Genomic DNA, 12,740 nt, shown 5'->3' on the forward strand with positions numbered 1-12,740 from the left:
ATAGGGTGATGGATACACTGATAGACACATGTATGATTGATGGACACATGCTGATGTTCCTGATGCACCATCTGAGACGTAGAGCTCGCAGACAGGTGAGAGACAGATAGGGTGACAGATAGGGTGACAGATAGGGTGACGGGTACACTGATAGACACATGTATGATTGATGGACACATGCTGATGTTCCTGATGCACCATCTGAGACGTAGAGCTCGCAGACAGGTGAGAGACAGATAGGGTGACAGATAGGGTGATGGATACACTGATAGACACATGTATGATTGACGGACACATGCTGATGTTCCTGATGCACCATCTGAGACGTAGAGCTCGCAGACAGGTGAGAGACAGATAGGGTGACAGATAGGGTGACAGATAGGGTGATGGATACACTGACAGACACATGTGTGATTGATGGACACATGCTGATGTTCCTGATGCACCATCTGAGACGTAGAGCTCGCAGACAGGTGAGAGACAGATAGGGTGACAGATAGGGTGACAGATAGGGTGATGGATACACTGACAGACACATGTGTGATTGATGGACACATGCTGATGTTCCTGATGCACCATCTGAGACGTAGAGCTCGCAGACAGGTGAGAGACAGATAGGGTGACAGATAGGGTGACAGATAGGGTGACGGGTACACTGATAGACACATGTATGATTGATGGACACATGCTGATGTTCCTGATGCACCATCTGAGACGTAGAGCTCGCAGACAGGTGAGAGACAGATAGGGTGACAGATAGGGTGATGGATACACTGATAGACACATGTATGATTGATGGACACATGCTGATGTTCCTGATGCACCATCTGAGACGTAGAGCTCGCAGACAGGTGAGAGACAGATAGGGTGACAGATAGGGTGACGGATACACTGACAGATACATGTGTGATTGATGGACACATGCTGATGTTCCTGATGCACCATCTGAGACGTAGAGCTCGCAGACAGGTGAGAGACAGATAGGGTGACAGATAGGGTGACAGATAGGGTGACAGATACACTGATAGACACATGTATGATTGATGGACACATGCTGATGTTCCTGATGCACCATCTGAGACGTAGAGCTCGCAGACAGGTGAGAGACAGATAGGGTGACGGATAGGGTGACAGATAGGGTGACAGATACACTGATAGACACATGTATGATTGATGGACACATGCCGATGTTCCTGATGCACCATCTGAGACGTAGAGCTCGCAGACAGGTGAGAGACAGATAGGGTGACAGATAGGGTGACGGATACACTGATAGACACATGTGTGATTGACGGACACATGCTGATGTTCCTGATGCACCATCTGAGACGTAGAGCTCGTAGACAGGTGAGAGACAGATAGGGTGACAGATAGGGTGACGGATACACTGATAGACACATGTATGATTGATGGACACATGCTGATGTTCCTGATGCACCACCTGAGACGTAGAGCTCGCAGACAGGTGAGAGACAGATAGGGTGACAGATAGGGTGACGGATACACTGATAGACACATGTATGATTGATGGACACATGCTGATGTTTCTGATGCACCATCTGAGACGTAGAGCTCGTAGACAGGTGAGAGACAGATAGGGTGACAGATAGGGTGACATATACACTGATAGACACATGTATGATTGATGGACACATGCTGATGTTCCTGATGCACCACCTGAGACGTAGAGCTCGCAGACAGGTGAGAGACAGATAGGGTGACAGATAGGGTGATGGATACACTGATAGACACATGTATGATTGATGGACACATGCTGATGTTCCTGATGCACCATCTGAGACGTAGAGCTCGTAGACAGGTGAGAGACAGATAGGGTGACAGATAGGGTGACATATACACTGATAGACACATGTATGATTGATGGACACATGCTGATGTTCCTGATGCACCATCTGAGACGTAGAGCTCTTAGACAGGTGAGAGACAGATAGGGTGACAGATAGGGTGACGGATACACTGATAGACACATGTATGATTGATGGACACATGCTGATGTTCCTGATGCACCATCTGAGACGTAGAGCTCTTAGACAGGTGAGAGACAGATAGGGTGACAGATAGGGTGACATATACACTGATAGACACATGTATGATTGATGGACACATGCTGATGTTCCTGATGCACCATCTGAGACGTAGAGCTCTTAGACAGGTGAGAGACAGATAGGGTGACAGATAGGGTGACATATACACTGATAGACACATGTATGATTGATGAACACATGCTGATGTTCCTGATGCACCATCTGAGACGTAGAGCTCGCAGACAGGTGAGAGACAGATAGGGTGACAGATAGGGTGACATATACACTGATAGACACATGTATGATTGATGGACACATGCTGATGTTCCTGATGCACCATCTGAGACGTAGAGCTCGCAGACAGGTGAGAGACAGATAGGGTGACAGATAGGGTGACGGATACACTGATAGACACATGTATGATTGATGGACACATGCTGATGTTCCTGATGCACCATCTGAGACGTAGAGCTCGCAGACAGGTGAGAGACAGATAGGGTGACAGATAGGGTGACGGATACACTGATAGACACATGTATGATTGATGGACACATGCCGATGTTCCTGATGCACCATCTGAGACGTAGAGCTCGTAGACAGGTGAGAGACAGATAGGGTGACAGATAGGGTGACGGATACACTGAGAGACACATGTATGATTGATGGACACATGCTGATGTTCCTGATGCAACATCTGAGACGTAGAGCTCGTAGACAGGTGAGAGACAGATAGGGTGACAGATAGGGTGACGGATACACTGAGAGACACATGTATGATTGATGGACACATGCTGATGTTCCTGATGCACCATCTGAGACGTAGAGCTCGTAGACAGGTGAGAGACAGATAGGGTGACAGATAGGGTGACGCATACACTGATAGACACATGTATGATTGATGGACACATGCACATGTTCTTGATGCACCACCTGAGACGTAGAGCTCGTAGACAGGTGAGAGACAGATAGGGTGACAGATAGGGTGACGGATACACTGATAGACACATGTATGATTGATGGACACATGCTGATGTTCCTGATGCACCATCTGAGACGTAGAGCTCGCAGACAGGTGAGAGACAGATAGGGTGACAGATAGGGTGACAGGCAGGCTGACAGATACACTGACAGACACATGTATGATTGACGGACACATGCTGATGTTCCTGATGCACCATCTGAGACGTAGAGCTCGCAGACAGGTGAGAGACAGATAGGGTGACAGATAGGGTGACGGATACACTGATAGACACATGTGTGATTAATGGACACATGCTGATGTTCCTGATGCACCATCTGAGACGTAGAGCTCGCAGACAGGTGAGAGACAGATAGGGTGACAGATAGGGTGACGGATACACTGATAGACACATGTGTGATTGATGGACACATGCTGATGTTCCTGAGCACCATCTGAGACGTAGAGCTCGTAGACAGGTGAGAGACAGATAGGGTGACAGATAGGGTGACGGATACACTGATAGACACATGTATGATTGATGGACACATGCTGATGTTCCTGATGCACCACCTGAGACGTAGAGCTCGCAGACAGGTGAGAGACAGATAGGGTGACAGATAGGGTGACGGATACACTGATAGACACATGTATGATTGATGGACACATGCTGATGTTTCTGATGCACCATCTGAGATGTAGAGCTCGCAGACAGGTGAGAGACAGATAGGGAGGCAAGTAGGGTGACAGATAGGGTGACAAACGGGCTGAAAGACAAGCTGATACAAATAATGCAAGAAGATATGACTGAAATACACATACTGCTGAGCCAGATGCTCTTAAGCGCAGAGTTTCCAGACGGGTGAGAGACTGTTTCACAGCTTTAACTTTAAAGTGGGACCTCAAAGGCAAATGGGATCATTTGCGTTCATCCCAAAAGTAACCCACCAAATTATTATTATTATCATCATTTTATTTCTGGTAATGAAAACAAGGAATCCTCAAGAGCGCCCTAGGCACTGTAGCTCGCAAGCCTGAAGAAACCTGAGAGAAGACGATGAGAAGAAATTACAGTTTTAGAGGTGGGAGGAAAACCCCAGAAGAATATTCTGGGGGAAAACCCACAGAATCAGGTAGGGACTGAAAACCCAATCCACATATTGGCCCAGGCGGGATTCGAACCCGGGTCACAGCGGTGGTAGGCGAGGAAAGTACCGCTACACTAATCTGACTCCCCTTGTCAAACGGCTTACCGGTACTTGGTTAAAGATCATACTGGTACTAAACACCCCGTGAAATTGTTCCATCTGGCGTGCTGTCATTTCGAAGAAATTAAGAAATGTAGGTGATTTCCAGTGAGACTGATGTTTGGAATTAAGAGTGCTTGACGAAATCGTGTTTCGTGATCAAAAGGTTGTGCATGGTTTTTTCATGGTTTCCTCGAAAAGTGTAATATCCACTGAGCTGAAACTTCAACAGGTTAGGTTTTGAACATTCTTCTTTGCATTTTGAGTCGCGTCATTATTGGAAATGAACAAAATGCACGAAAAGCAAATGATCCTATATGCCTCTAATGACAGTGTATTCGAAACCACTACCGTGCAGTTAGATCCAAGTATGCTAACCATTGTACTTTTGTTCCCCCCCCCTCCTCCCCCCCCCCCCCCCCCCCTCCAGGCCAGAGAGGCCGGAGAAATGGACAGCGACTCGTCCAGCTCCGACTCCGATTCCAGCGATGACGAGGACGGTGACGGAGGGCCCCCTCACGAACGCTCGCAGTGCGCCCCGTCCTAAGAAATATCACGCGATAAAGGATACATAGTGTACAAGTACTGTTTGCGAGTACAACTACATTGCCGTGAGTACAAGTACAAATTAAGAATTTACTCGCGTCGTTAGTAAGTAATGAAGATTTTTGTCACGCTGTGAGAATGAGTACCAGTAAATTTTACAAAAAAAATGTACTTTTGTTGTGAACAGTGTCGTAGGCAAGTCCTTTTCTAATAGGTCCGACGTGTCTGAGAAGTGTACTGAAATTCATGTATAAGCTGGTATATTAGGAATTAAACGAGACAGAGTGGTCCGAGCATTTTGGTCTTGTGGTTATGTTTCTGTTTCAGTTTCTGTTTCTGTTCCATAAACGTACAAACACCTAGAAGGTTGTCGACGTACGTTGGTCAAGGTCAGGTGTGCAGCAACTAAATTCTTGATTGGGTTTTGGAAGCCAGGTCTTGAATGTTGATGTTGTCCAGTGCCAGTTTGAAAGTCTTAATGTCAGGTGAAGAGCGGGTGTTAGGGTGAAGTTGATTCCATTCTAGGATGGTCTTTGGGTACATTGAGTAACGAAAGCAGTCCTTATTTGTGGTGATGACTCTATATGAGAAAGGTCCGGTCTGTCCAGTAGAAACCCCCCTTGATGAGTTGACGATGTTCAAGTAATCTTTCATATTACTCGGTGTAAGCCCATGGGTTTCTTTGTAGAGTGTGACTAATCGAGCTTTGATCCGTCGATCTTGAAGAGTGTCCCATTTGAGTTTATTCATCATTGCTGAGATGTTTGACTCCCTGCTGTAGTCTTGCATAACAAATCTAGCTGCTCTGTGTTTGAATGCTTTCTAATTTCTTTTTATCCGACGCATGATGAGGATCCCAAATGGCGGAACAATATTCTAGCCTTGGTCTGACTAGTGTCTGATACGCAATGGACTTGGTATTACTGTTGCAGTGGTGGATGTTTCTTGGAAAGGTTATGGAAAGGTACTTGAGTGTTTGGACAAGATAAAGCTAACATTGTCAAACATGTACGTGAAAGAGAAACCCTAGCAACAGGTTGGCCTGAAAAATAAGTGATATTTTGACCTACGTTAGCTCAAACCTCACCTAAAGCTACAAAATACTACTGAGTAGTAACCTGTAGTATGCATTTCTTTCCATACAAGTGTGCACAACACTTATAGTATTCTGTGGTATTGGGTACTTGACCCCTAAAAGAGCCCTTATTAGGGGGTTTGGTTTAAAAGTTTTTTGATACGTGAAAGAAGGTGCAGATTGTTCCATTGTCATGTTTTTCGTTCCAACAGTAGGTTTTCATGTCTTAGGGCCTCATACAGGGTGAGTAAAAAAAAACAAAACCCAAATGTTGGGACCATTGTTTTAGGGCAGTTCTGCGTGTAGCATTTTCAAAATCTAGGATATGAAAGCTCAATTCATAAGCTTTGTTTTAGTACAAGAATCATTCAAATCACTCACGTACTTTTCAACAATTTTAAACACAACCAACGTTTTAAGGTTCTGTCCACGGATCACAAAAAAAGGTGCGTTCTTTCACCAAAACGAAAACAATTCACACACATCCCTATGTGATTTGTTTTCGTTTTGCTGAAAGAACACTGAACTCTGTTGTGATCCGTGGACAGAAACTGAAAACGGTGGTTGTGTTTAAAATTCCGTAACTTGAAAAGTACATGAGTGATTTGAATGATTCTTGTAGTAAAACAAAGCTTATGAATTGGGCTTTCATATCCTAGATTTTGAAAATGCTACATGCCGAACTTCAATGAAACAATAGTCCCAACGTTTGGGTTTCTTTTTTTTTTGACTCGCCCTGTAGTGTTTACAAATATCTATGTCAGTTGTGTCCAGACACTCATTGTGTTACTCAGGCATCATGTTCTTGTGTACAACTGTATACTAACTTTTGTATCAGTATATTCGTGAGGACTAGGAAAAGGACTTAGACTACAGCTCTGGTTGTGAATAGGACCTTTTTTCCAAAGGTACGAGTACAAAAACTGTTTCTGCAGTCGTAAAATAGTGTTACTTAAAAGTACGTTTGAATGGAACGGGAACTGGGCTTGAGGAACATACACACATTTGTACATAATCAAACACCAATGGTGCGTCTCCAATCTCATTTTGTAATAAGCCTGTAGTTTTTGTCCGAGACTGATTCGCATTTTGCTCTAGTGGGGGCGTTCCTTGGTCAAGCCACTGTGGTGGTAGCGGGCACCGTGACAAAAAGAATCAAATCTGGTCTCGGCACTGGACACAAGAAATTCTCAGCATATACGCACTGATTTCAAGCTAATATGGCACATGTACATGTAAGGTATGCTCAGAATTTCCTGGGTTGGGGTGCCAACGCTCCCGAGAACTTGATTTGAATCGTCTCGTTGATAGCTGCCGCTACCGCCACAGCAGCTGGGGTGTGCACTTTTCAGGGCTGGCAGAATTTAGGGAGTCTAAATTCAGTCTTGGACAAACACGAAAAAAAAATAGCCTGTAAAAACTAGCAATCTACAAACACAGCAGATCTGCATATAGCCTCATCAATGGTTGTTGGAATCTTCCTGACTTATCATAAAATTAATGGGAAAAAAAAGACAAAGGTTTTTAAATGATAAGCAAAAACGATATTTTGGATAAGTCAAAGAGAATGGTCTCCTAATATTGTATCATAGCGATTCAGTATAAATATGAATTAACAATTTTTTTTTCAGCTCACGTGAAATATGACACTTAATTGAATAATTGTTTTTGGAATGAGCTTTCTTCTGCTGTTTTGCCTTCTTATTGCCGTAAAAAAAATAGAAAACACTAATGAAACCCTCACAACAGTTTGGACATGTTATGATTTTGGCATGAGAGTTTTGAAACATGTCTGGCAAGTATTTCAATTTCCTAATTTAATGCAAAAGAAAATATAAATCATTGTTAATAGTTGCAAAGATTTTTGGTTAATATTGAAAAAAAAATTAAAAATAAGTGTATTTTATTAATGTATTTACAAATTATTATTATGATCAGCAAATCAAATTTGTAGTTCATAGAAACGTTTATAAAGTAAAAGTTTTTTTTGTTTTGGTGTGAAATGTTTGTGAGAAGGTTGTTTTAAGGTACGTAGGATTATTGCTGAAATCTGAAGAAGGGTGCATATAACAATAGTTAGTTCAGGCGATAAGAATTCCGGCGATACTGAAACGACAAACATTGACACTTACTTACTCGGTGGAATAGACTCGTGCCCATTTACAGATTAACTAACTGTGACTAATGAGGGCAGTATTAAACAGATTACAAAAAAGTGTGCCTGCAGGCACACTTTTTTAAAAACCATCTTCAATGATAGTTTTCTTCCTAACAAGGTGGAGTAATTTCACAGGGTATTTGATACCAGTCCTATCGTCACTTTGAGTAAAGTTTTGGTCATTGATAAGTACGTTTCCAGGTAACTGCAAATGATCCTACGTATCTTTAAGAATATTATCATGATTAACCCTAACCAAACCCAACCCATCAAAGTTCAACAGCAGGTTTTGTTTAAATCTGTTGGGATAGGTACAGTACCCCTAAACTGATGGTCTTTTACACTGGAGTTGGCATACCTCCAGAAACGAAGTCCAACAGTGTGTGTGTACAATTTTCCATGTGGGTGTTGGAATTTGCCAGGATGGGTATGGTTCCTAGTTAATTAGGCTGTGGAGTTGGGGTTAATGTAGACCCTTTTTCCCCTTGCACACGAGTTGTGTTTGTAAGAATCAGGATCCTTCAGTGGAAAAAACAAATAATTTTGTTGGCCCAGGAAAAGTAATGGGCATTTGTGGTTAATGATGGGAAAGCCCAAAAATCAAGGCATGTGTGTGCGTTCATGGAAATGCCATTGGTAGAAGTGGAGAAGCCAGGGGCATTCGGCTTTGATTATGGAAATGTTGCCATTCATGATTGTCCATGGAAGAAGTTACTTGAATTCACACCTGGATTCAGGAAAAGGTGTCAGCATCAAGGTGACAAACAATAGTGGTCATGGAAAAGCCATGGAACAGCCCTGGATATGGGATATGGGATATCCATGGGCATAGGTGCTTAATCATGGAAAAGCAAAAGGCATTTAATGCAGATGCTTCTCATTGTAGACAATTATGGGCTTGGATGCTTGATTGAATTATAGGTTTTGGATACACGATAACGGAGAAGCCATGACCCATAGGTGCTTGATGATGGGAATGCCATGGGCACTGATGCATAGTCATTGAAAAGCCATGGGCACTGATACTTAGCTGTAGTCATGGAAAAGTTAGGCTTGATCATGGAAAAGTTATGGGCACTGATGCATGATCATGGAAAAATTATGAGCACTGATGCTTGATCATGGAAAAGTTATGGGCACTGTGTATGCACTCATGGAGAAGCCATGGGCACAGATGTATGATCATGGATAAGCCAGGGGCACCAATGCTTAGTCATGGAAAAAACTATTAAAGGAAAAATCATGGGCATGAATTTTTAGTGCAGGAATTGTTTTCCTGGTGATTCATGTTTAACAAGGAATGTCCTCGGATGTAACCATGAACATGTATATATTGTATATTGTGAAAATGCTACAGACAGGCATGTTTGACCGTGAAAACATAATGGCCAATGGGTTGTTCAGTTACTGAAAACAAAAGAATTATGGACACATGTACATGCTGATCATAACTCAATTTGCTAGATACGTCATGTTGTTCGATGTTTGCCAAATTTGGCCATTTTTGAGATTGATCTTCGGGAAATCTAGGATATTCATATATTTTCAGTCACAGAAATTTTGGGCTTTTCCACATTATTTTCTTCAAATGGGTCATAAATTTCTTTGGTTTAGATTTGTCAAAAAATCCATTACGTTTTCTTGCTTAAACAAACGTTTCGATGAAGTTTATTAATATATTGTGTAAATATGGTTGTGAACCGCTATATTGGTTAAAACAAATATTAACGGTATTATTCAGAGATGATTTCTATTTATCAGATAAACCAAAACGAAATTTGTTGTAAAGTTTGTCTTTTCAGTAGATTCTTAATGCCTTCTTATCTATTGGGATTTCCTTTAGCAGAGAGTGGAAGTTGTTAAAGTTTCAAGTCAGATGTTTATAATTGTAATAGGGCCGTGTCGTTTGTTTAAAACCCTCCGAGCAGCTTAGCAAAAAAAATCACACAGAGTTGCCACGTGGAGAATTTTATCACCACATGTGTTTCTAGGTCAATAACCCCCGCATGCCTGTACATGCACAAGATATAGGTCATTCACATCGTCAGGGATTGTTTACAACCTGTCTGAGCTCTGGGCGGCACGAGGGGTTGACACAAAGAGATCGGCGAAACAAAGGGTTTGGCCACCTCTTTCTCCAATTACTGCACAAAGGCATGAGCCGCCATCTTGGCTTCTGTCTTTCAACACTCCTTACTCTGGAGTGGCTAGGGCCTGGCCAATTGGGAGTCTACAGGCTTGTGGTGTATAGTAGGGGTGAGGATTATATGGAAGCTTGGCCTAATTGGCCCATTGAAAAAAAAAAATATGCCCATATTTGGAAAATGTGGAATATTTTATCACCGCTTCGCTGCTTGGAGGGTTTTAATGCCATGAGGCAGAATACGTGAGACGCAGACGCACTACACTATTCCTTGTTCCACCAGCGCGAGTGGGATAACAAATTTATCTTCAAGTAAACTTGATGCACACTACTTATGTATGCACGCACGAGGCATTAGTCACTGGTTCCGGTCCTTCATCATAGCATTGATACTGTTAGCACGCGAAGGGAACCAGTGTACCATGCTGTATGCGCTAATATATAGCTAGCTGGGTGCTGGCGGTCGACACGAAAGACCCGTTATTGTGTGCATTTTGATCACACATGCATCAAAAATACGGGATTTTTGTCAAGATTTTGCATGTCAAGATGAAATAATGGCGTATGAAACGATTAAGTTGTGCATTTTAGTGGCTTGTATAATAATTATATTGTGCGTATCCGGGGCTGAAAAATGTGATCGGCATTTTTGTCGTTATATCGGGCCGCAATTCCAGCGTATCGGGCCGATCGCACGTTTGTACGTGGGGAGAACCCAGATGGAGCACGCACGCTGTACAATGTACATGTGCAGTGGTAATGGTGCGCGGGTCTTGGAATAGCACGTGCAGTATAGAGTACCGAAGTACGGAAGCTTGAATTGCCTTCCTCGATACCGCGTTACTGCGATAATTTATCACAGAAATCCGGAATTCAAAGATAATTCCTTCCTCGATACCGCGTTACCGTGATAATTTATCGCCGAAATCCGGAATTCAGAGATACCTATTCCTCGATACCGCGTTACTTGTGATAATTTATCGCAGAAATCCGGAATTCAAAGACAAATCGGTAACGAGGAAGGATTTATCTTTGAATTCCGGATTTCTGTGATAAAATATCACGGTAACGCGGTATCGAGGAAGGATTTATCTTTGAATTCCGGATTTCCGTGATAAGTTATCGCGGTAACGCGGTATCGAGGAATGATTTATCTTTGAATTCCGAATTTCTGTGATAACTTATCACGGTAACGCGGTATCGAGGAAGGCAATTCAAGCTTTCGTACTGAAGTGTGCTGCGTAGTCTGGTTCACGCACATAGCTAAGTGTGTGAATACATCATCGCGTGAACCAATGCGTGAACAAGAACAAAGACTGATTACCACAGACTTTGGTACTGCATGGACCGTGGTATTCGGGATAATGTAGCGCGGTTTGTTGCCATGGATCGACCAATCAGGATCGGGGATTCAAGTTTGCTTGAAAAAAACATGTCCAGATAAATATCTCAATTCTTCAAACTTCGGACTTTATGGATAGGGCGATGGGAACGAGCCAGAGACCTTCCTTTCAATATCATGCGTTAAAACTCAAAAAAATCACAGATTGTACCTCGTTAGTTATGCGAGCATCTTTCAGGCTGTTGTAACCATTTTTAATGGAATCCTAAATTTCAAGTTTGGCGCTTTTTTTTTCACTGCTTTAGCATCTATCTGCATGTAATATGCTACATTCATGTATATTTTGTAAAAAAAAAATGAAAAAAAATTGAAAATTCAGACTAGGTGTTGAGTACTCTGCCCCCAATTTAATGGTCTGCTCACAACGGATGTCTTGCTTACGATTACCATTTTGCGCTTGGTAACTGCTCTGGCTACATGAAGTTTCCATAAGCCAGTGTTTACAACTCAAAAACAGGATTGTCACCAGACTACTTCACTCCAATAATTATGGCGTCACCCTGTAGTCCATGTGTTTAAGCCACCACGTCGTTTTTAATATCCATGTCAACATCAAGCGCTTTTAAAGAACTTTGATTGAAATGAAGAAGAAATAAAAATCCAGCTTTGGATTGTTGACAATGAGAATTCTGGCAAGTTTCATCTTTGTGTTTCTTTTGTCGTCTTTGTGTTGAAGTGTTGAGTATGTCACTTGTGTTGGGCTGCATCTTTGGGAAGAGAATGGTAACCCTAGCCCCTCGGCTCTTTTGGCTAGGAATCATCCTCAATCCTGCAAAATCCTGAATTCAGCCTCAATCCTCCAAAATCATCTGTTATTTTTTGTTGTTCAGTGGAGGGGTTATACAGGTGATAATCACTGTTAATGGGTTGAGGCAGTGCCGATGACATGCCTGTGACATTCAGAAGCAGTGCGGATAATAATAATATCGGAGTCTTATATACAGTCGAGTCTCGTTAATACAAACTCGTTGGGACCTAGCCAAATTGTTTGTTATACCAGAATTTTGTATTCAGAGGAACATCAGTTCCATTCATTGTGCACATAAATGCACAGTCGGGACTAAGGCTTTATGTTTGTTATAACCAGAATTTTGTATTAACAGAGTTTGTACTAACGAGATTCGACTGTAGCACACGTATCTACCAACTATTAGGTACTCGAGGCG

General features: G+C 42.5%; 1 protein-coding gene across 1 annotated transcript in view; it reads left to right on the top strand.

The window, feature by feature from the left end:
- LOC119735695 (DDB1- and CUL4-associated factor 8-like) overlaps nucleotides 1-5,089 on the top strand; it is a 19,977-nt gene extending 14,888 nt beyond the window's left edge. Inside the window, exon 9 of the mRNA XM_038209550.1 lies at nucleotides 4,681-5,089. Coding sequence (XP_038065478.1) covers nucleotides 4,681-4,797 — 117 coding nt within the window. The 3' untranslated portion in view covers nucleotides 4,798-5,089. The remainder of the gene's footprint in view (nucleotides 1-4,680) is intronic.
- The last annotated feature ends 7,651 nt before the right edge of the window (nucleotides 5,090-12,740 follow it).

This window comes from Patiria miniata, unplaced genomic scaffold, assembly GCF_015706575.1.
Source record: "Patiria miniata isolate m_02_andy unplaced genomic scaffold, ASM1570657v1 HiC_scaffold_29, whole genome shotgun sequence".
NCBI lineage: Eukaryota > Metazoa > Echinodermata > Asteroidea > Valvatida > Asterinidae > Patiria > Patiria miniata.